Source organism: Phyllostomus discolor, chromosome 2 (assembly GCF_004126475.2).
Source record: "Phyllostomus discolor isolate MPI-MPIP mPhyDis1 chromosome 2, mPhyDis1.pri.v3, whole genome shotgun sequence".
Taxonomy (NCBI): Eukaryota; Metazoa; Chordata; class Mammalia; order Chiroptera; family Phyllostomidae; genus Phyllostomus; species Phyllostomus discolor.
The window spans coordinates 167,293,038-167,318,197 of NC_040904.2; the positions used below are offsets into that span (position 1 = coordinate 167,293,038).

General features: G+C 48.0%; 1 protein-coding gene across 1 annotated transcript; it reads left to right on the forward strand.

Moving 5' to 3' along the window:
• The first annotated feature begins 2,523 nt into the window (after positions 1–2,523).
• Positions 2,524–20,378, forward strand: ARF3 (ADP ribosylation factor 3). Its single transcript, XM_028531710.2, is given in 6 exon segments — positions 2,524–2,716; positions 15,261–15,479; positions 15,481–15,499; positions 16,328–16,438; positions 16,672–16,796; positions 17,519–20,378. Coding segments are annotated over 5 exon segments (546 nt in total). The 5' UTR covers positions 2,524–2,716; positions 15,261–15,350; the 3' UTR covers positions 17,681–20,378.
• Positions 20,379–25,160: the final 4,782 nt, after the last annotated feature.

Consider the following 25,160-nt stretch of genomic DNA (forward strand, 5'->3'; position numbering starts at 1 on the left):
ACTTAAGCCCCAAACCACAACCTTGAGAAATTCCAAATGGATTTTGTCAGCAAGGCCAACACCCCGCCTCCCCACCCCTGCTCCTCTAGGCACACGCGAGCTGGGCTCAGGCCCAGGCCTGGGGTCAGTGGCAGGGGTGGGAGTGTGCAACCCACAGAGCGGGTGACTACAATGTCAGCTTTTACTTAGCTCCAGTGGAAGCCAGAGGGAGGGAGCACAACCAATGAACTGTAAGTCAGGCCTCTTTGCCTCCCTCAGCTGTAGATAAGTTCTTCTTCCTTAGCCTTTCAAGTGGTTGGGAAGCTGGGGAGTGGCAGTGGTTGGCTAATTGCCAGCTGGGTAGCACCCCTCCTATCTTTGCTTTTCTTTGCTCCATGGGAAGCACCCAGTGATGCTGCAACAGACACTTTCCTTTCAAGACTCCAAACGGGTGAAGGATGGAAGGGCTGGGAGATTCTCCAGTCCCATGCATCAGCTCTCACTCAAATACCATGGTACTTGCTGCTTACCATGTTAGGCTGACACCCTCTTCATCCTTCTGTCACGCCTGGGGCCCAACCTTGAGAGTATCTGAAGTCTTGGGCAGTAACACCGAGGGGTTCCAGTTCCTGTAAGAATACCACGAGTCATGTTGGTATGGTTGGGTACTAGGGAAGCGGTGGTATAAAGCCTAATTTTCATGACCAGTGTGGGACATAACCTGGTGTAGTGTTCCTAGAAAATTCTAGGAAAAGAAATGTAAAGACTGAAGTAATCATGTGGTGGTATCACAGGGTCCACTCTAGGAGTCTGTAATAACACTGAAGGAGTCTTCTGCCATTTAAAACACAAAGCTTGCCCTGGCTGGCGTAGCTCAGTGGATGGAGCGCGGGCTGGGAACCAAAGTGTCCCAGGTTCGATTCCCAGCCAGGGTACATGCCTGGGTTGCAGGCCATAACCCCCAGCAACCACACATTGATGTTTCTCTCCCTCTCTCCCTCTCTCTCTCTCTCTCTCCCTTCCCTCTCTAAAAATAAATAAAATCTTTAAAAAACAAACAAACAAAAAACCCCACAAAGCTTAGCCCTGGCAGGTATGGTTCAGGTGTTTGGAGTGTCATCCTGTAAATTGAAAGTTCAAGGGTTCAATTCCTGGTCAGGGTCTAGTTTGCGAGGGTTGGTCACTGGTCAGGGAGCTTGCAAGAGGCAATTGATCAATCAGTGTTTCTGTCTCACACAGATGTTTTTCTCCCTCTCTCTCCCTCCCTTCCCCGCTCTCTAAAATCAATAAGCATGTGCTCAGTTGAGGATAAAAAAAGAAAAGAAAAGAAAAACTTAGCGGGTGAAGGCCCTTAATGGCAACAGCCCAGGACAGATACAACTCTGTGATAAACACGTTCTTTGTATTCATCTTTTCCCTCACCATCTTAAATTAGGGTCTCTTTGGCTTCAGATTCTAGGGTCATGTTATTCTCTAGGTGACAATACAAAAGAAAACAGACTGGAATAAGAAGAAGAGACTGGTGAATGTATGCACCAGGGATTGATGGGGATAAGAGGTAGATATAGTGTGGCTATCTACCAGCCTACTTCTTGCAAGGAGACAAGAAATAAGGCAAAAAACAAAAACCAAACCCAGAAAAGCAGTAATTTTGGCCCAGGGCGTAGGGAACAGCCATGTGTTCCCTTATGCTACTGTGAACGCAGAGGGAGGGCACTTAGAGAACCTTATTCTGTTCTTAGCGTTTCTAGTGCCCTTCATCTGTGACAGCCTAGCGTATTCCAACGCAGCTTTGCAGGTCTAAACCAGGTGCAGAAGTGAGTGTGAGGAAAGTGGGGGTGGGCAGGAATAGAGAAACTTGAATGCAAAGTGTCTCTTTCCTTGGGGCACTAAAATTCATAATCATTTAGGAACACTTCCTCAAGCCACACCTCTGGATATTAGGTGTTAACCTTCAACGTTCCAACTTCCTAACTGGCCCAGAGTTGTTGCCTTCAGTTTCTTAAATTCATCACTCTCCCTTCTCTTCCCTATGGGAAACGATATGTTGATTCAGACCCCTGACTAACCTAGTCTTAGGTTAGGAGTTGTGCAGCAACACTGGTGTAGCAGAGCTCTCAGGGGGATGCTGTTAGCCATGGTTAAGAAAGAAAGATGAGGTCTGGACGAGTTAGGTGGGCTAGAGCGAGGCCTCTTCACTCATCCTTCCTCCTGGCTTTGCCCAAGGAGCCCCGGGGACTCTCAGCACAACGGCTCTCCACTGTGGCCAGCAGGCGGCCCCGATCCTTAAATTCCAGGTATGGCTCCGGAGCTTCGTATTGTCACCTCAGCACCCACTGCTTTATTCTCATTCCCTGGCTCGCAGATTCAGCCTCCACCGCTCATAGTCTTCAGCCCCCACCACAGCAACCGGCTTCAGCTTTAGCACCCGTTTGCCTCTGCTGCAGCCGCTGCCATGGTGATGGCTCTCGCGAGAACTGCCGCTCGCTACCGCGCAGCTCTCGCGTGATCAAGGAGGTGGGAAGTATCCCGGTCTGGGGGTGGGGGTGCGCCGCGCAGCTCTTGTCACTGTCGCGGCTTCCGGTGCTAGGTAGAGGGAAGGAAGGAGGGAGTCGGGGAACGGGGCAAGGGGAGCAGCCGCCTTGAAATTGGCTGGGGGGTCCGGAGGGAGCCGAGCGGAACCTGCGGGGGCGGAGGCGAAGGCGGCCGCAGCAGCGAAGCTTGGGAGCAGGAACAGGTGAGGGGCCGGGGAGGGAAGGCGGTTCCTGGTAGAGGAGAGGCTCAGGGTGGGGGCTGAGGATTTAGAGCCCCCTGCTGGGCACTGCCCGGCTTGGGGCGTTGTGGTCCTTCCCACCCGAGAGGTCGTAGAAAGAGCCCTGGGCCAGCCTCATGCCGGCCCCCGCATTTGAGGCCCCCGCATTTGAAGGACGTGGAGCTGGGGTGGGGGCGGGTGTGGGGGGCGCATATGGATTTGTCCTCCGTCTCGCACAAGGGGGCGACCTGGGCTGCTGTTAGGTTCCCTCGCCTGCATAAGGTGGAATTTGAAGGGGTCGGGATTGAGGAGGTGGAAAACAGTCCGGGGAGAGGTGATGCGGGGGCGGTGATGGATGTTTTGTGTCCTTTTTCTGAAAAAGGGCTAGGGAATGCTGCTTTTTTCTACCCCCTCTTCCCCTCCACCTTAGTAATAGGAGCTGAGAGAAGCCTTGCTTTGGTGGCACCCTCACCCCTTATGGGACAAGGGTGCATAGGCGGTTTAGGGAGTAGCCGGCAGGACAAGCTAGTGGAGCACCCTGTGGGCACTATCTAGTGGAGGTTGCGCTTTCGGGTCTTGGGAACAGCACATTGGAAGAGGGCAGCAGGTGGGGAGAGGGAGGAGAGGAGGCAGAAGGGGGATGGGGGGTCTGATCTGGCTTCGAGAAGAGAGGTGGTGCCGTCCTCCCTTAGGCAAAGCGGGGGCGGGGCGGTCTCACAGGAGGAGGGAGCGTCTTGTCGTTGGCTCTGAGTTTGTGTCTTCCAATCCGCTTTCTTTCTTTAGGAAGTACCAGGATTCCCGGAACCGAAAATGGAGCCATTGCTTACACCAATGTTTGGGGGAAGGAGGGGGAGGTGGAGTTCCCTGTTAAAACAGGCCTCTTGATTAGCAAAGTGGTAGCTCCTCTTTTTGGGGAGTTCCCTTGTTTCTGGGTTGTATTACTGCCAGTCTTCCTCTGGCCAGGCCAGGAGCAGTGTGGTATGTGGTCAGGAGTGAGAAGAAATAGTGAGGTCATCCGGTTGCGAGAGAAGTGAAACTTAAAACCTGTTTCTGCTGCTGTTGGATTGGGTCACCCCTGGTCCATGGCATGAAAGTTTTATTGGTAGGAGATCTGCCACAGGAGTCTGATTGCTTGGGTCAGTGCAACAGGACCGAGTCTAGTCTCTGCATGCTTTCTTCCTTGTCCCTAATTTGTTGCCATTTTTTCTTGAGCTTGTTGTTGGGGTGTGTCCACTTGCTATGACCAGAGTGGGGCAGTAAGTTGGTCGTTGCACAATAGACTTGAGGGGTTTTCTTTAAGGTTTTTTACACTTATTTTTAGATAGAGAGGGAAGGAGGGAGAAAGAGCGGGAGAGAAACATTGATTGCTTGCTTCTTGCACACGCCCCAGACAAGAGACAGAACCTGCAACCCAGGCATGGGCTCTGACTAGGAATCAAAGGGCAACCTTTTGTTTTGTGGGACAGTGCACAGTCAGCTGAGCCACATTGGTCAGGGCTAGACTTGAGTTTGAATAACATGTCTCTTAAAGCTCATTTTAAGAAAGAAGCTGATCCATGGGGTTCACCTTTCACAGAATGAATCATTGACCTTGGATTCATCTGGGAAAGAGCTTCATATATCACACACTCACATACCTCCTGCCTCCTAGCATAGAAATTACTACTTGGTATAGTCAAAATTTTTATGTGCATGTCTTGTTTTTCTAGAGAGACTAAGTTTTTTTGAGTGCAGGAATTAATTGGAGCTCAATCTTGCATCTCCTGCAAGCCTTTGCACATAGTAGGCTCTTGTGATGAATACAGGAGATATGAATGTATAGAACTCAACAAGCTTTTTGACTGCAGTTTAAGGAGAAGGAGATGGCTTGGCTGTCAGGGAGAGTGCCTGGAGAGAGCTGAGTGAAGATACAAAGGCCTTTAGCTTTTTGAATTAAGAAGTCTTGGTCGCTCCAACTTCCTAAGAGGCACAAAACAGTCATGGAAAATGGAAACTAAGACCCAAGAAGAAAACTGTTAATAAAACACAGAGTCATTATATATCAGAAATCCCACATCTCCTGCTCCGCCACCCCACCCCCGCATTTTAGGCAAAGGGGTCTCTTCATTAGCTGTAAGTCCTTCAAAGTATCATCTGCCAATTGGAATCCTGGAGATCATGGATGAGGGAGCCAATGTATGTATGTGGTGCCTGGCACAGAATTGGTGCCAGTGAGTCGTAGCTGCTATTATAAACTGAATGCAAGTATAAAGGCAGGCAGAGAGCAGGCTGCAAAGGGTGGAAGTGAAGTGTTACGTGCACAAAGGGTCATATTGTATGTGCTCATCTCTGCTACTCTCTTCCACTGGAGTCATAAGAGGAAATGGACTCAGAGGACAGTGGGCGGGATTTGTTGGTAAGAAGAAGGAACTTTTTTAAAACCAGGTTTGTTAAAGATGAGTAAATAACTGAGGGAAATTGTGGAATCTGTCTCCCCATATACCTTTACAAATGGATGCCAAGAGGCCTGAGACTCAAAGTATATTGCTGTGTGTGGCATGCCTCAACATTTTTTTGCAGGTGAATTTACAAGTAAAATGGTACAGTAATTAAGAGTGTGGACCTTGGAATTGGACAAAAATTGGGTTCAGATCCTGCCTCTGCTATTACTAGTTGTATGATTTTGGTGAAATTACTTGTCCTCTCTGAGCTCCGTTTCCCTCCTCTGTAAAGAGTATGATAATGATAGTACCTACTTCCTAGAGTTGGCATGAGAATTAAATGAGATAATACACACAAAGCACTTAGTATTGTACAAAGCACATAGTAAGCCCCGAGTAAATGTTAACTGCTGTTAATACTCATCGTCACAATGGTCATAATAATGTGAGCACTCCGGGCTGCCTTAAAGGTTTGCAAAAGAACAGCTTACTGCCTGAGGTGCCTGTGTAGAGGGATGATTGTTACCATGACTCTGGGCTTGTGAGCAGTGAAATCTTTTTTCAGCATCAGCTTCACAGAGGCAGCTCCTGCTGCCTGAGTGGGAGGTGAAGCTGGAGCAAGGCAGAGGCCCTGAGCCATCAGCTTGGGTGAGGATGTGGGGGCTGGAGAGTAGTGTTCGTGTTCAAGTCAGCGTGACTGTGCGGTGATGGTTGACTCTTCCATACAGGTGCACCCTGATTGACTTAGGTCGGGATTTAGATCTTGGGTTCTATTAACTTAGGTCTCGATGAGCATTTCAGCATCCTCCATTTTCTGGGCCACTTTCCATTTAATCCTATCTCTTTTAAACATCTACTTCTTAAGTATGTTTCAGAATGTACTATATTAAGGTCCAGAGTTATGATATCTGTATTATTCTGTCTACTATACCTTTCCCATCATCTGTCACTAATGTAGGTAGAGTGCCCATAAAGCTTTTTGATAATGAAAAGACATGGGGAACATTTGGAAAGAGGTCCACAAGTGTTTGAAGGCTTTGTATTATAGTCTGGGAAAGAACTGAGGTGGGATTCCATGAATATGTGAGAGCTTTGTCATGGACTTCTGCAAAGGATCTCCTGTACCAGAAGGACCAGAAAGGAAGTGGCTGAGATTTCAGGGATCCACCATTATCACCATATTCCTGAAGAAAGGTGAGATGACTGGGTGTCAGAGACCTCATGGTACATTTTAGCTCTCCCGTTACCGGTGAGGTATAGCTTTTCCTTTATGAGCTTATACACAAGAGTGTCCAGCAGAAATGTTTAAACTTTACCATGATGTAGATATGACCCAGGAGAACATTTGCTCTCTGTTGTTGTTTTGTACCCCGCCCCCTGCCACATTTTTTTAAAGCAATCCAATGCTACCTTATGTAAAATCTTACCTGCAGTCTAATACATACAATGGGTAAAAGTGGGGCTGCACTGGCGATGGAGGAGAGTCGGGGAGCATAATTAGGGCCTCTCATATAGTTTCTCCTTTCCCCCAGGCAGCCTCTGAATCCCATCCAGGGAACCCTAGGGCTCTGAGAAGAAAGAAACCACTTCTTTCGTTTGTCAGATACAGGAAAAGGATTGGGGATTACCTTGAAATAATGCCTTCCTTCACCTCACAAACGTGTTACCACCATCAGTAGTACTGTGTTTCTCAATAATAAACATCAAATCACTAGCTACAGATTGTACGGCTGGGTACTGGGGACATGAAACATGAGTAAGGCATGGTCCCTGTTGGCAAGGGGCTTATAGTCTAGTGAAGTGTTTCCCAAACCTTTTCCCACCATGGCATACACAGAAAATGGTAACAGTGAGGCAGACAGCTGCTTGCAACCTGACATGGCCAGCCCAAGGGCTCTAGCTGCTTTAAGCTCTGCCTAGCCCCATAGTACTGATGGGATGAGTATCTCCAGCTGCCTTTAAGGTGTTCAAGGCGAACTATTTGGGAAGCTGAAGCTCTGAAGAAGGAAACAAATGTGAGTAAGACATACTGTGGTAAGTCCTAGAGAAGTGTGTTTGAGGTGATAAGGGATCTCAAAGAGCTCCTGTTCCCCAAGGTAGTCAGTTGCCTGTGGTCTTGTGCCCTGAGGGTGCTCTACAATGGTTGGTCTTCTTCAGATCATGGTTCCCTATTTCTTCTGTTTGCTGGCAGCTCCATCTTGACCTGTGCTGTGGGAACAGATTGCAGACAAAGGTTTATTAGGGCTTTAGGCTGACTACTGGTGGAATTTCAGTGATTTTGTAATTAGGAAAGTATAGTGTTCTCAGTATTCAAGCTTTAAATGTGGGCATTGGAGCAGCCATAGAATATCGAGAGATGGAGCTAGCTGTAAGCTGGTCAGATTTTAAGAATAGGGCAAACTAAAATCTTTGATTAGAGACCAGCAGTACCACAGAATGTTCCAAAGAAACAAATGAGTCTAGTTTTTTGTTGTTGTTGTTGTTATTGTTGTTGTTTTTTAAAAATATCCAATCACTTTGATTTGGATAGTCCATGTATTCTGAAACAGACTGGATGCTCTGTTTTGACTCCCTTACTGAGCGTTGCCTGTGGGAAGCCTTCCGAAGCGCTCAACCAGTCGTGGTGATACAGGGCCCTTTCTGCTTGTCATGTGGCCTTCAGCTCATCCTGTCCTGGAGCCATCTTCTTGGACTAGAAGGTAAACTGACCTGAGCCTAAACACCACTAATTGAGTTAAGTAGAGCCTGATTTTTTAAAAAAATTATCACCTGAGGCTATATCCAGCTAGAGGAAGGGAGATTGAGAGAGAGAGAGAGAAAACGTCGATGGGTTGCCTTCCCATGACATTGCAACAGGGAACGGAACCCACAACCTAGGCATGTGTCCTGAATGGGAATGGAAGCTGCAACCTTTCAGTTTATGGGACGATGCTCCAACCAACTGAGCCACACCAGCCAGGGTGGGTGGAGCCTAATTTTAGCCAGATTATGTTTTCATTTATAACAGGGTTATCCTTGATTGCCTGGTAGCTAAATTCAATAGGTATCTTTCAGGCCTTATCTTAATTTGACCGTTCTTTCTTTCTTTCTTTTTTTTTTAAAGATTTTATTTATTTATTTTTAGACAGAGAGGACGGCAGGGAGAAAGAGGGAGAGAAACATCAATGTGTGGCTGCCTCTTGTCCATTCCCCACCGGGGACCCCTTGGCTTGCAGGCTGGCACTCAGTCCACTGAGCCATACCAGCCAGGGCTTAATTTGACCTTTCTGTAGCCTTCGGTCTTCTTTTTTAAATGTTCTTTCCTCCTTGTTATCTGTGATGTTTTACTCTCTAGATATTCTTTCTATCCCTCAAGTTACTTCTTCGTCTCTTTCCTGGCCTTTTTTTCTGCCCAGTGCTTTACGTGTTGATGTGCCTTTTCTCCTCTCTCAGTGTGCACACAGTCTCTCCAGATGTACCAGTTACAATGTGGCAGCTGTCAAAAGGCAGGAAACACACCTCTGTGACTCAAACAAGAAGAGGATTTATTACAGCATATAGCAAGAAGTCTAGGTGAAATAAGCCAGACATAAAAGGGCACACACTGTGTGGGCCCACTTACATGCCATACCTAGAAGAGTCAAGTTTATAGAGGCAGAAGTAGAGTGGTGGTTGCCAGAGGCAGGGGGAGGAGGGAGTGGGAGTTATTCTTCAATAGGTATATAAAGCTTCTGGATGCACAACAGTGAAAATGAATTGTACATTTAAAAACAGTTAAATGGTAGATTTTTTGTATATTTTTTTACCACACACAAAAACATCATCTAGAGATAGAGCACTTTGTTTTCTGTTTGTTTTTAATCCACCAGCTTGACAGTGTTTTTTTGTTTGTTTGTTTTTTAAGACTTTATTTCTAGCGAGAGGGGAGGGGAGGGAGAAAGAGAAGGAGAGAAACGTCAATGTGAGAGAGAAACATTGATCAATTGCCTCTCATATGCACCCCCAACCAGGGACTGACCCTGAAACCTTGGTATGGGCCCTGACCTGGAATCGAACCTGCAACCTTTAGCTTTGCAGAACAGCGCCCAACCAAGTGAACCACATCATTCAGGCATTGAGGCTGTTTTCAAAGACCCAAGTTTTCTCCATTTTTCTCCTCTTACGTTGTTGAGTTCTTTTGTCTGTCCCTTCAAGGTTGCAAGATTGCTCCAGTATCACATCCTTCTATATCAACATCCAAAGGCTGAGCAAAAGAATATTACCATATGTCCTTTTTTAAGCTTGTGGAAAACTTTTCCAGATGCTTCCAGAAGACTTTTCTCACATCCTATTGGCTATAACTAGGACATGACCATTTGTGACTCATTCACTGGCAAGGGAAATGGAATGCCCACAGCCCTTAGGCTGATCGGTTTTAATACCCTAGGGCTGGGAAAGGGTATCTCATACCTCTGCCCCAACATCTGAACGAATTAGAGGTTCTGTCTGAAGAAAGAAGGGGAAGAATGGCTGTTGGGTAGGCAGCCATCCCGGATCATCAGTCGTATTGGTTCCTTCGTGGCTTCTCTCATCAGCACAGATGATTCCCAGGTACCCAGACCAGACTTTTCTGTTTTGCTTCATACCTTTGTACCTCAGAATCAGCGTTTAATCCAAAAACAAACATTGTCCCTCTCAGACCTGTTCCTCTTGTTATTTCCTGTCTAAAGACATGCCACTGAATCGCCCAGGACAGAAACCTGAGAGTCACCTTTGACTTTTCTACTCTTCCTTCCTATGTTTAATCAGTCGTTAAATCCTGTGGATTCTGCTGTTTTGATGTTTCCAATATGTCTTCTCTAGTTATGAACTTGTGATTTCTCACCTATATTACTGTGTTTCCCCAGTGTTCTCTCTGCCTCTAGTTTCCCCCTTTTAATTTATTCCCTAAACTGCCAGAATGGTGTTTCTAAAGCACATATCTGATCATATCACTTGGTGTGGCCATTTGAAGCCCTTTATGATCTGGCCCTTACCTCTCCAGCCTCATCACATTTTTTAATTCACCATGCTGCATCCAAGTGCACTACCTCCCAGTTGCATCTGGCTTTTCCTAATAAAGAGTGCCACCTCTAACTCAAGTCTTTATGCCTTCCCTTCTGCCCCATTCCCTCTGTATTGTCTTACTCCTGTTTTCCCTTTGGGAGTAAGCTCAGGTGAGATCTGAACATCATGTCAGGAAATCATCCTTTACCCCCCAGTCTTGATTAACTGCTCCAGCTTCCTGTCCCTGTAATACTATGTGCTTACCCTGCTCTTATCCTCACACTGTTTTGTAATCCTCTGTTCACTAGTTTTTTCCTCCTGTCATCTGAGTTCTATGAAGGCAGAAACTTGTCTTCCTCTCTGTATCCCTAGCTCAGTATACTCAATAAATGTTTAATGAATGGGTGGAAGCTGACATCAGAAGCGATGTCTTGGCTTTGGGAAATCTTTGAGTCCAGTAGAAGTCATTGAGATACTAATGTAAGTGTTCCTATGTGCTGATTACAGTGCTCTTGAGACAAATACTTGGAAAAGTTTACAGAGGTCAGTCACAAGCCAGCCACACTAAGGAAACTAAATACAGGGAGATCTTGCTTTTGTTTACTTAAATTTTATTGGTTTGCTCCATTGGCTGTGCTAAAAATAGCATCTCTATTAGCGATATCTCAGGTTGAAAATTATCTGGGAACAAAGCTGCTTTTCAGTGTACCCTGCTGGCAGCAGTTGGTTTAGGGGAGACAGGTCTTCCTTTCCCTTGACTCATGTAGCCTAGAGAGGAGGAGGTGGTGCTAGATCAGGAATCTCCTCAGAGCTGTCTCAGAACACATGCCTGAGCCAGTTCCTGGAGTCGGGCGGGGGGAGTGTGTGTGGCAGGCTGAGCTATGACTCTCAAAGTCACTTGGAGAGTGAGGCAGACATGTTCCTGCAACACATAAGCCAGGGTGGCTGAGCAGCCAGTTACAGCAACAGCCTGACTCTCCTGGTGGTGGGGGCTGGGGGAGACTGGGGACAGTGCATGGTCCGCAGTGAGGACGTCCTCGGGTGAAGCTTAAACTGTCCAATGCACGTGATTGAACTCCTGCAATGTCCTGTACAGATTATACTGGAAACACACTTTTATAGCTCCTATTGTTTTTTTTTTTTGCTTTATACCACTGATAACGAAGTTTGTGACTATAGCATAGAATGTTGAGATTGCCCCTTTGTTAATAGAGATACTACTGTATTCCATTTTTCATCTTGAGCCACTCACCTTCAGTTTAAACTGCTGATTCCTGGTTTCCACCAGCCCGTGGAACCCTGGCATTCTGCCCCGTCCACACAGGGGCACCATCTGTGGTAGAGGAGAGTAACTACAGGCCATGCAGTGCGCAGGGAATCATTCCAAGGTTTTGGGGGGTTTATTTTTGCCCTTCTGCTTCCCAGAGCTTTTTCTAGAAATGCTTTATGGTAAAAGTGAGAATTGGCTACATGGCCAAAGATTTGTGTTTGCAGCACACAGCTAAAAGTTGCTCCCCTGATGGTGGTGGCAGCAGCACGCTCTCGGGTAGCAGGCAGGGACAGAGAAAGCTGAGACAAGAAAGCCAACACCCACTTTGGAATGCTCGGCTGAATCAAGTTCCTGATTATATTAAAGAGGAGTCATACTGTCCATTAATTTCAAGGCCTTGGGCTGCCTCAGGGGACACGTGGTAGGTAACCGCTTGGATTTTTCGTCAGTTATCCATCAGCCCCATTGCATATCAAATGGCAAGAGAAAAGTCTATCAATTGTGGTCTTCTGGTCCTTTTATGGTGTTCTCAAACCAGTCCTTGGGTCAGGCATGTGTGGGAAATGGCCAAGCGTCGACAGGATATCTAAGCAGCTATCTGTGCTTCACCCACAGATACCAAATACTGTAGGGCAGAAGTAGTGTAAGGGCACCCTCAGATGCAGCTGAAACCAGCCAGTGTGCTTGATTGAACTCCCACCGTGGGTTGGAGTGAAAGTAAGGACAGATACAGAAGAAATAAAAGGCATACTCTTTGCCCATGTGGAATGCACAGTTAAATTAGGGAGATAGGCCATGTGCAGATTTAGAAAAGAAGGAAACTCTATAAGGTGGTAAGTGCCTCATAAATGGTTCAGAAATCCAGGGCCCGTGTGGTGTACCAGGAAACAGAATTAAGAGAACACTGGGATCAGCTTTTGAGCCAAGACTTTAGCCTGATAGCTTAGTAAAGTAGCAAGCCAAAGGACAGTGTATGCATGTTCTGAGGTGGCAGATATATTTTTTAAAAGATTTTATTTATTTTTAGAGAATGGGAAAGAGAGGGAGAGAAACATCAATGTGTGGTTGCCTCTCGCACACCCCTAACTGGGGATCTGTACTGCAACCCAGGTATGTGCCCTGACTGGAAATTGAATCAGTGACCCTTCAGTTTGCAGGTCTGCACTTAGTTCACTGAGCCACACCAGCCAGGGCTAAGGCAGCTGATATTTTTCAGCCACTGCTGTACTCATGGTTGGTAAACATTTAATCAGCAGTAGTTCCACTCATGAAGGACAGTAAAATAAATGCATTGTATAAATTCAGTTCAGAAATTGGGCCAAATTCTGTTATCTAGCCTTTAAAGCAAAGGAGCATTTGGAGCAGAAGGAAAGCCTACCTGAGCAGGAGACAAGATGAAAACTAGGAAGACCTGAGGAAGGTTTAAGTTGCTGGAGGTGATAGTGGTAGAACCAGCAGTATGACTACCACCAATTGCCAAGGTTGGTGGGATCTGATTGTATTAAGCTGGGCAGGAGTTCCCACCTGCCTCAGGGATCCTCAGGAATCTGTCTGGTCTGCCTGGGTGTGTTGAGGTAGGATGGGCAGGGAGGAGGGCTAGTGGGCGACTTGGCTGAAGCTGAGCCCTAAGGTTGAGCCAGGTCCTGTCCCTGGGGTGTGAGCCCTCTGGGTCAGGGGCAGGGCTCATCTGGGGAACCCTCCGGGAGCACCACGCCTGGCTCATTAGTGAATGTCTGGGGAAGCCTTTGAAGATGAAACATTCCATAAGCACTCACTGTTTCTGTTTTTTGGGCAAACTAGTACTTTAGTCTCCAGGGGCTGTTGATCTGGCCCCTTTGTACTATTTTGGAATTTGCTGCAAACTGAGGAGACTAGGAAAAAAAACAAATGAATAAACTTGGAATAGTTTTTGAAAAAAAAACAGCTAAATTCCCACCAAACCCCCATGCTTTAGCTTGTAAATAGGATTCCTCCCCATCCTCTTTTCACAATCTTGGGTTTGGGTGCACTCTGTCTTGACCTGTTCCTGCGCCTGTTTGCGGGGGCGGGGGGGGGGGGGGGGGGGGGGGGGGGGGGGGGGGGGGGGGGGGGGGGGGGGGGGGCGGTTCCCAGACCCTGTAGAGAATGCCAGCTCTGGCATATGGTGATCGTTGAATAAGGTGCCCACTGATGCATGTCTCCCGCAGGCACAGAGAACTGGCTGGCAGGCGTGATTCTGAACCCCGTTTCTTTGTTTTTAAGATGCATTTCTGTGGCTGTCCTATGTCATAGAGAAGGGAGGGAAGAAGAGAACAAATAAATGACTCTATGATCCTGTCTGTTGGGAACAGTGGTTGGGGTGGGCATTTTGTACTTTATAGTGGTTCTTACTGCTCCCTTGATTTTTTCAGCAGGTGTTTGTTAAGGGCCTACTATGTCCCAGGCATAAGCATCTGATCTGAATGAGCTGCTAGTGAGGGCAGTAGAGATCCTGGGAGTTAGTTTAGTTATTCAAGTACTATGTGCCAGGCGCTATCAAGGTAACTGGACACACAGCAGTGAACAAAATAGATAAGGAGCTGACATTATAGTAGGAGGAGGAAAACAGTATAGCAAGAAACAAGTATGTGATGTGTCAGATGGTGATAAATGCTGTGAAGAAAAGTGGAATAAATGGGGTACAGAGAGTGTGTGTGTGTGTGTGTGTGTTTAAAATTATTTTTTTCATTACCATTTAGTTGCCTTATACCCCCCTACACCCCCATGTGTGTGTGTTTTATAGGTGGTTATGGAAAACCTCTTTGATAAGGTGGCGTTTGAACAGACACCTGAGGAAGTGAGGGAGTACTGCATGAAGGTTGTCTGGGAGGGGAAGCATTTCAGGCAGAGTGAATAGTAATTACAAAAGCTTTGAGGCAGAAAAGTGGGGAATTGAAGTGGAGTAAGCAAAGAGAAGAGTAGTAGGAGATCTGATGAGGGAAATGGGGAATGCAGATCGTGCAGTGCCTTGCAGGACGGCTTTCAGTTTTACTGAAAGGAAGATACGAAGCCAAGACGGTTTTGAACAGAGGAGCAGCATGACCTAATTTTGATTTTAAAATAGACTGAGAGGGGTTAGGGAAGAAAGCCTCGGTGCAGGTGGCCACGAGGAGCAGTTGTCCTTGTGGGCCGTGGCAAGCCTAGGGTCTGCCTGGCTGAGGAGTGAAGGGTGGTCTCCTTCCCCCCACTCCTCAGCACTGGGCACCACTGTCACGGCCAGCATCCCCCAGGGTGGGAAGGATGAGACCTGAGGCATGCTGTTTCCTTCTTCCGCATCCATTTTGGTATGCAGAAGGAGGGCGGGATTGCAGAAACAGGAAGACTGAAGCAGTCTCTTGGTTAAAATAGCATAAACCTTAGGAACCCGGCAAGCCTGAACTTTGTTGGGGTTCACAAAGAGCCACTCCTCATTCCACTCCCTCCTCTCCCACCCCTTCCAGAAGTTTCAGGGTAATGTTGGAGGGAGGTGCATTAATGATGTTGCAATACCTTGGGGTATAATGTAGATTGTCAGAAGGGAAGGGACTTTAAAAATCATTTAATTTGACACCCCTCTGTTTACAGGTACAGATATGGACAGGTGAAAGAAAACTGTCCAAAGTCGACGTAGATTGCCGGCAGAGCAGGGATCCTGAGTGTCCACTGCTTTGTCCCTGCTCTCAAAGGCTCAAGGTGTGTCTGAGTGGGCCTTAGTCTTCATAGCCCCCTCAGGCTCTAAGTTTGTTGTGAATGGACTCCAGCCTTGACTTTGACAAATTTGTATACATGAAATCCTGACAAGCAGATGGTGGCAATGACTTTACATTTCTTTGCCTAGGATCAAGTCCTCCATACCAGGAACCAGGCCAAAACCAGATTGCCATTGCCCCCACCTGGGCCCTGCTGTCGTCAGAAAGCTGCTGTGATCATGGGTAATATCTTTGGAAACCTCCTCAAGAGCCTGATTGGGAAGAAGGAGATGCGCATCCTGATGGTGGGCCTGGATGCCGCAGGAAAGACCACAATCCTGTATAAGCTGAAACTGGGAGAGATCGTGCACCACCATCCCCACCATTGGTAAGGGCATGGCTTGGATGTAGGTTTTCATGCAACAGCTGAGCCAGGCAGGGGGCCTGTCCTAGATTCCTCACTTGGCCACCAGGCAAGTCCATGTAATTTGGGGTTCTGGAAAGGATGGTTATTTAGCTTACTAGCAGGTGCTGGGGCTGCTGTTTGCCCACCTACCCTGACCTTCTCTGATGGGGGGAACTTCTGCAGCCTGGCACTCAACAGTTGCCCTCAGGTACTGAGCTGGTTTGTTCTCTGTGTTATTTGGAAAGCAGGTGAAGGGCTTTGACGTTCTTGCCAGAGGCCTGTATTTGCTTCAGTTAGATCCTCAGTGGCCCTGAATCTGGTTAAGACGTGCCTGTGGGAGAGAGAACATTTGGCTTGTGGATGGGGATCCAGATCATCATCTGTAGGTGGTTCTGCATTTGGGGCTCCAGGAATATAGCTCACTTCTTTTCCTTCACTCTGCCTCGCAGGCCCCAGTTCTTAGCTGAGAAAGACTCTGGTGGCCAATGTACCGGAGTGGGGCTGAGTCATTTCTTTGTAGGAGGGAGAGCCAAAGACTGAGAATGAGTAGGGAAGGCTGGCTTGCATTACTCATGCAATCATGAACCTCCTGATTGGCTCCTCTCATCCTTTTTCACTTCTTACCTTAGTTTTTCTTTTTGGCCTTTAGGATACAAGATCAATGAATATCAGGTCTGAGGAAGCTCTAGCTTTCTTTCCCTTGCTAGAATCATGACCCAGTTTGGAGGAAACAAATCAACCCATTTTGGCATCATTTGCCAGCCTGATGTTTGACTCCAACGGTCCATTGCCTGTTTATTTTTTCTAAAGGGTTCAATGTGGAGACAGTGGAGTACAAGAACATCAGCTTCACAGTTTGGGATGTGGGCGGCCAGGACAAGATTCGACCTCTCTGGAGACACTACTTCCAGAACACCCAAGGTATGGCATGTGAATTGCCCAGGGACTTGCAGAAGTTAGTTGGGTGTGAGCAAGTGTGGCTGTCTTTTCTTGGTTATGGGCAGCCAACCCTGGGCCCAGTGCAGCTACTATGGGTGGGAGAAGAGGAGAACATGTTGCAAACATTTAGAAGATATAAGGAGGGTGTTGTGTTTTGGTGGTGGGGAGGGAAGTTCATCTGTCGTCTCTGTGCAGCCCACACTCTGCCTCCCTAGGGTTGATATTTGTGGTCGACAGCAATGATCGAGAGCGAGTGAATGAGGCCCGAGAGGAGCTGATGAGGATGCTGGCAGAGGATGAGCTCCGGGATGCTGTGCTCCTTGTCTTTGCAAACAAGCAGGTGAGGTTTCTCTCCACCCCTGGATTTGAGAGAGGGTAACCTGGCCTCAGAAGTGAAGGTCCTTAGAGCTCATTGTACAGGAAACCCTGTGACTATACGCTCAATTTTGGAAGTGTGGGAAATGGGATTAGTTGGCTTTTTATGCTCCTCTTCTTGTCCCCCACCACAGCTTTAATTAGCAACATTCCATACACAGGGATTGGTGTGGCAGACATCACCTCAAATCCCTTTTTCATCTTCCCTGCTGTCTACTTCTGTGGGACTGCCCTCCCTCCTACTATTCCTATATTTGGTTCCTGCCAACCCAATGGCATGACTTTTTTTTTTAAGATTTTATTTATTTATTTTTAGAGAGAGGGGAAGGGAGGAAGAAAGAGAGGGAGAAAAACATCAGTGTGTGGTTGTCTCTCACATACTCCCTTCTGGGGACCTGGCCCACAACCCAGGCTTGTGCCCTGACTGGGAATCAAACCGGTGACCCCTTGGTTCACAGACCAGCACTCAGTCCACTGAGCTATACCATCCAGAGCTGGAATGACTTCTGATGTCTTAGCTCTGGGGTCCTGGGAAGTCTAAATCCAAAGCAGCTCCCTAGGATCTTGTAGGTCCCTACAGTGGAGGAGGAAGAGAAGGTACTGATACACATCTCGTTGGTAGTGGTTGTTTTAGAAGCCTTTGAAAGATCCTGAGGATACTTTTTGTGTGTTTCCCTTGTGCTCCAGGATTTGCCTAATGCTATGAATGCTGCTGAAATCACAGACAAGTTGGGCCTGCATTCTCTGCGTCATCGCAACTGGTACATTCAGGCCACCTGTGCCACCAGTGGGGACGGGCTATATGAAGGCCTGGACTGGCTGGCCAACCAGCTCAAAAACAAGAAGTGAGAGCCAGGCAGTCCTATCCAGCCACCCCATCCACCCCTGACATACCTACTGTCTCCTTGCCCAGCCCTCCCCCTTCCTTGCCAGCGTGGCCAGGGCCCTGGGGATCACGTCCGCATGCCCAACAAGAGCCTATCTCTTCTGCCTCCCCACTTCCCCTTGTCCATGACTAGTCCCCAATGCTGTCCTGATGATGAATCATTCCAATTTAACAGATTTAAAACAAAACAAGGTTGTTATGGTTTCCTGGGGTACCTCCCCCCTCCTCTGAGGTTAAGGAAGCTGCGGGGGGGCAGTCTGTCTTTTTGCTTCGTTTGGCTCTGATTGCTGTGTTCTTGGCATCTGAGTCCCTTCCCTCTCCCTACTGGCCCCTCTCCTGCCATCTTTTTTTCCTTCACCACCCTCTCCCTGTTCTATGTGGAAATTGCACGGGCCTCTCTTTGTGTGCGTGCGTGTGTGCGCGTGTATATACATGTATAGAGAGATATGTATGCAGGGGCCGGGAGAAGGGTGGAGGGGGTAGAGTGCAGCTCAGGACTGGGAGCCAGGACACTGCCCATTCTAGCCTATCACCTGCCCCTCCCATGTTGGTGAGATAAAGGGAATGAGGTGGAGGGAAGGCTGCCCCAGTCTTACACTGGTTCCTCTCTTTTCTGCAGGTAGGTTTTCCTGGATGATAGGACAGATGATGGATTTTCCACCACCATCTTCCTTGTTACCTCTCTTCACCCTGCTTAGGCAGAGGGTGGCATTTATCTCTAGATGACTGTTCCCAAGGAGATGCCATTCTGCCCTGCCTTGTTAGTGGGAAGGAGAGAGGAACCCACTCACTCTTATCAGCTCAGAGTGTTCAACCTATCCTCCCCCGCCCCCTTAGATCCATCCCTCAGGAGCTTGGAGGGGAGGTAGAGCTACAAGACCACGTTGTGTGTTTGGGTGCCAGGGTACCAGGGGAGGGCCTCAGGTTTTCCATTTCCATCCTGTTGTTTTTTTAGGAGAAAGTGAGGCACGGGTGGTCCTATTTCTGCCTTCCCCATCTTCCCGACCCCCAATCTTCTGATCTTGGGGGCTGGGTGGTTCATCTGTCCTTTGTCAGAAGTGTCCTCATCCTAGCAGTCCCAGGCTGGCTGGGTGGTTGACTGGGGAGTGGGGGACTGGGGGTAGCATAGCAAACCTCAATATCAATCCCCCTGTTCTCCAGTTTTCTTTTTCTAGTTCAGGATGTGCTGAGGGATGGGAATTTCCTATTGTTTCCAGACCCTCAGACCATCCTGCCATCCCTCCCAACTTCATCCCAACAGATTTCCCCTGCACTCTTCACCCGCTCACATAAGTGGATCTGTGGGTTGGAGTGGAGGTACTGAGACTCTGAAGTGGTTGTTGGTGGTGGTGCGATGCGGTGGTCTTCAGGGTCCTACCCCTATTATCAGTACTATGTAGTTGTTCAGAAGCTGCTGCTACAGAGTCTGTCTGTCTACAGTGGGGCGCTCATCCCTGAGGTCCTGACTTCTACGGTGTCTGTGAAGCCTTGGCTTTTCTCTGGGCTCCTGTGTATGCTGACTGCACCCTGAGCTCCAAGGTGGTCGCCCATACCTTTCTGCTAAGGTCAGGGCCCAGGGCCCCCCACAGCTTGGCTGAGGGACCTCTTCCCAGAAGGGCTGTCCCAAGCCCCATCCTATGGGGCCAGGCTTCCTGTCACTTTTGTCTACAACAGGCAGATTAGTACCCCTTGCTCCATCCTGGTTGAATTGTGAAAGAGAGGTTCCAGGGGTGTCTCCCTCAGTGCCAGTTCCTTAGTGATGTTTCACTTACCCAAGATGCAGTGGGTGTGTGCAGTTCTCTTGCTCTCTAAGCCTTTGTGTGTCTGTGTGTGTTTGGTGGTGGGAGAAGTGAGGTGCTGGAGCTTCTATTTCAACATGTATTCACTCCCCTGACCCCACAGATGCTTCCTTACCCCCTTTTTTGCCTCTGTCTCTCTTTCTTGGACTTTTTTTGCTCCTGCTGCTGCTCTCCCTGAACTCTTCCCTTTGCCTTCTGACTCACTCAGTGCTGTTGCCCATTCGTCTCCCCTTCCCTGTTTCTTTCCTACTTAGGATTCTCCACTCTCTGTCTTTGTGGTTGGTGAGGACTTTGCCTCTTCTCCCACCTCACTCCCTCTCTGGCCTTCCCTAGTTAGATATCAGTCCCAAATAGATTTTCCTCATTTCAGGCCCACCTCTACCTCCTTTTGGGGGCTCCAGGGACCAGTGGGTCTAAGTGTTAGGAAGCAGCCTTGGAGGTTGCCTTGGTGCTGCTTAAGATATGTCCAGCAGGGGGCAGTAAGTGATCTTGCTAGTATCCCTCTGCTAGGCCCTTGGCAGGGGTGGACCTTTCTCCATTCCCATTTACCTAAAAGTTCTTTTGTGATAGGGTGTTTCATTCCATCTCTGCCTACTCCCTCCCTGCGTCTCCTCTGGTGGGTTTAATTTTATGCTTTCCTTTGTTCCAGACTTTCTTCTCCCTGGGGACTCTCCCACTTCTCCCCAAAGTTTGTTTGTGGTGTTATAGTGATAACTGCAGTTCTGAACTGGTTTTTCTCTTTTTTTCCTCCTCTGGAATGTAGACTGTATACATTTAATAACTCACCTTCTCTCTCCTTGCTCTAAATGCGGGGTACGCAATGACTGTGACCACGGTTGGAAATTAAACATGTTTTATGCAGCTTTGGCGCAGACCTTCATCCTTGACGTGCAGAGGCTGTGGGGCAGCGGTGTGATAATGAGGGTAGTTCTGCCTCTGGTGCCTCTGTCCAGACTGGCCCTTCAGCAGACGGGCACAGGGCAGTTGAGGGGGTGGGGTGGGGGGAGTGAGCCTATGGAGGAACATAAGCTCATTTCCACACTGCTTGCTTCTTCCCATCACACCCCAGAGGGAGGCCTGAATTGGGCACCAGAGTGTAAGGGCATTGTGACTCTGTTGCTCTATTTCTAAAGGGTTTAACCCTGAACTTAACCATGTATATCAGCTGCTTAGCCACATTCATCACCTGTTGGTAGACTTTGGGGACATCAGTGGCTAGAGGGCCCTGAGCTCTGAGTGCCCCATAGTACCTCCATTCTCAGATCTCCCCAGCCCTGTGCATCAGGTGTTTCTGGTTGGAACAGGGTCCCTTCGCCCACAGATTGGAGTCCCCACACCCGTTTAGTTCTGGACTCTGGCAGTGGGTAAGCATGAAGAGTTAAGTTCTGGGTTGTGTAATGGACTTGATCCTCCTTACAGCTTATGGCCCTGCATCCCCTCTACTTCAAGCATGTGGTTTCCCATTGTCAGGATTCCAGCCTCATGCAGAGATTCCACAGACTTTTGGGGGGGACCTTTTTCATACAGCCTTTGTCCTTCCACCCACTTGCACCCTACTTACTTTGTCTCCTGCTGCTAGTGTCTGGCTCCAGGCGAAGAATGGAGTGGTGCTGCCCTCAGGGTGGGCGAGGTCTGGGTGAGCCGTTCCACTTTGTTACCGCTTTCTTAAGTTTTGAGGATGGAGGTCTTCCCATCCTGGTGCTGTGGGGAAGGGAAAGGATTTAGGCATATAATGAGTTTGGGGGCCCTGAGTTCCAGTGTGAAGTACACTATTTATATCCAGTTCCCTCCCTGTTCCAGCTCTCCTATTCAGCCCCTCTCCTGTTATTAAAGTAAGCCATCACCTCAAGGGCTAGTGCTTCTGCCCTTATAAAACCCTTAAACTGCTCTAACCAGACATTCCTTTATCAATCCCATAAACTTTAAACATCACCTGCTTATACACAAAATCTGATGATACTTTTCCCTCCAGGCTCCTCAGAAGTCCTGCTTGGTGACTGAGGTTATTGATAAGCTAGGAGCTCCTTTTCCAAGTGCTTCATTTATATGATGAGTAGACACCTTCTAGAGCTACAACCCCTCATAAGATAATGATAATGGAGAGGATGTCAGCGGGATGGCAGGCCCCTGAACAAACGGGAAAGAGGATAACCTAGTCCCTTCTGCCTCAGCACTCAATTTAGGGTGCCAGGAAGGAGGTGGAGGGAGTCTTCCTGTGGCAGTTACTTAAACCTTCTAGCTTCTTTGGGGGAGTCACAGGGGAATGAGGTGGGGACTTAATTTGGAAGGTAAATGCTTAGCACCCAGCTCTTAGGACAAATAGCAACTCCATCTTGTCAGAACATGAATAACACTTCAGTCATGACTTGTCAGGGGAGCTGGGCTCAGGGTCCGTTTCAGGATCATCTGGGCAAGGGAGCTTCCAAAATGAGCCTGGAGAAAGCCAGTGGAAGGCCTTGGATGGATCCTGGTGGGATGGAGGACAAAACTGCCCAGTGATAGGGAAGAGGAGTATGGGTGTGTTTGAGTTTCTTAAGACTAGAGGTGTAAGGCCCGAAGGCTCTGGGGATTGATTCACTGTATCACTTCCAGTCCAAGGACATAGATTAGTCAGAGCAGAAAATTGACAGGTATTTATCTAGAACCTTCTTTTTCCAGGCCTGTGCTAAGAGTAGAGTCAGTCCACTATACTGAGGGAGAAATCTGGGAACCTCTTTCTGGGATGCTCTGGAGTCCCTAGTGGACCACGTGGGGCAGTGACTGTGTAGGGGTATCCTTGCTTCTGCTGCTTAGTGCAGGGAGGGGTTTCCAGGCAGGCAGTCGTAATGCTGAGAGCAGCCTCTTTTCCAGTTCTGAAGGATGTGGAGGTAGGAGGGCCAAAGTCCAGTCGTCCGCTTTCTAACCTGGTAATTGGATGGATGGTGTATTGTGCTGGTCCCCGGGGAGTGATAGAATCCAGATGCCTTCCTTCCTCTTCAGGTTTTTCATTTTTACTGGGTTTCCTGGCCCTGTTTGCTGGAGTCGGGGTGAGGATGACCCTGAGATCCTGGGAAACGGGTTAGGGCTGAGGAAATCCGAGCCTTGAGAACAGTAAGGGGGCAGCAGGGCCACTGAAGGCAGTGGTTGGAGGTCTGGAGGAGAGGGACTCGCATCAGGACTGTTCCCCTGCAAGGCTCCAAGCAGTGAGTGTTCGCTTGTGTGTCACTTTGGCCACGGGCTGCAGGAGACGGAGTCTGGGCTCTGGGAGCAAATCCGGCTGCTACGGAGTCTGGGCTCTGGGAGCAAATCCGGCTGCTGAACTGGGTGTGGTGGAGCAGAGAGGGCACCCAAGGCCGGACTCGGGCCATCTGTGCCCAGAACTGAGCAGTTCCACCCATGCAGCCTTCCTCCCACCACCCTCCCTCTGAATCGGGTGTTGAGAACTGTCTCTGAGGAGGTCTGCCCAGTTAGTCCAGGCCCAGTGGAAGATTTCAGGATGAACTTGTCTACTTGGCACCCTCCTCCCACCCACCTCCCACTTCCACTGTTCCACCCCACGCACTGTTAAGAGCTATCCTAGGACAGAATCGAGTATGAGGCCTTTTAAGTGTTGGGGGCTTAGCTTGGATCTCTGAGCCACAGGCATTTGAGTGCTAACTTCTGAGTTCTGAATATAGGAAAGAGCTCCCTTGGTGCTTGGTAATAGATAAGCAATGGGGCATCTTGTTTTTGGCCTGTGCCAGATCTTGCATTGAAAGGATGATTCCTCCCTGGCTCGAACAGCCACTGGGGAGAGCAGGGAGGGAGAAAGCACTTCATTCTTGGGTGGATGAGCGCATGGCCATACCTGAAAAGAAAACATCTATAGTCAGCCAGGGTATGCATGTCCTTGAAAATACGGCATTCTACTTTGAGCCCAGATGTGCATATGCTGACTCACAGGCTTTTTATTTATTAACAATGTGTTTAAAATAAACATTAAGAACATTTAAAAAGCAGTGCCTTGCTTACTATTTGGCACATAATGGTACTCATCTTTGAGGAAGGATAGTGATGAATACACATCACTATCCTTAACCAGGGTGGGTGTGGTGGGTACCCCGTGAGTTTTGGAAAGCAGGGGGCAGTGGTAGAGTTTTCTCTACTTGCTGACAGAGACACCTTTGAGGGTGGGGGCCTTTCCAGTAGTGGTTCTCTGATTAAGTTGTCTATTCAGTCAGGGTTGGGCCAGAACCGGCTCATCTTTCTCTGTCTTTCAGGTGCCTCCTAATTTGATCCAAGGAGAAAGGGCTTCCTGTGCTGCCCTCTGTGGGTGATATTGTTGTCTTAGTTTTGTCCTCTCCATTCCCGCTCCCACTCTCTTCACTTGACCCCCACTTCCCTGCCCCCATCAGATTCCCAAACAAAGCCTCAGACCTGGACACTAGTCTTCCTCCTTCATGACACCATCCCAGTCAGCCGATGTGTATATATATATATATCAGTGCAGTATGCACTGCTACCCCATTGCTCGGAAACTTTCAGTGGGTTCCCACTGCCTCAGTCCAACATTGAAGGCTCCCCACAATTAGCTGCAGCAATTGGGGTAGCTGGTCCCTCTCCAGCTACCTCCCTCTCTGCTCTCAGGCTAAATCCTGTACTCTAGCCATACTGGTCCATTCATTGCCCCAAATATCTGGCTCACTGCCTTTATCTCATTTCTCATTGTTTAAAAATATCACTTTCCTTTAAAATCTACAAAGTCTATGACCTCTCTAATTATAAGGACTTTTGTTCCCCCTGGTCTGGCTCCTTTAGCTCTGTTAGCACAGCTCATGCAGTGCCTCCCACACATTCCCTTGCATTGCTCTACATTCATGTGCCACTTAATAGGCTGTATGGTTTAAGCTGTCACTCCTAGACTGCAAGCCCGTATAGCATGTTACTGTACAGAACGACACAAGATTGATTCAAGCACAAGAGGGGATAATGCAACCAAGAGACATGGTAAACAGGAGACGTATGAGGCTGCTGCAGGCATAACAGTATATTGTTTTACAGCAAATGTTTTCTATACGTAGAATGAGCACACTAAAATTGTGAGAAAGCCCTGGCTGGGTAGCTCAGTTGGTTAGAACATTGTCACAGTTTGCCAAGGTTTTGGGTTCAATCCCCAATCAGGGCACATACAAGAATCAACCAATGAATGCATAAATAAATGGAACAACAAGTTGATGTTTCTATTTCTCTCCCTCTCTCTCTGAAATCAATAGTTTAAAAACTATAAGAGTATAGTGTAGTAAATACATAAACCAGTAACATTTATTACCAAGTATTACATACTGTACATAGTCGTACGTATGCTTTTATATGATGAGTGCATCAGCTCGTTTACATCAGCAGCAACACAAATACGAGGTGGGTACTGGGCTATGACATTAGGACAGCTACAAATCTATGATGTCACTAGGCTATAGTAATTTTTCAACTCCATTAATTAATTTTGTGAGCCCATCATTGCAGATGTGGTCCATGGTTGACTGAGACATCATACAGCACAGAGCCATATATCATCTTCCTTCATTTGATATTTAACTTTACATTTTTTAAAAGATTTTATTTATTTATTTTTAGAGGGAAGGGAAGGAGAGAGAGGGAGAAAGAAACATCAATGTGTGGTTGCTGG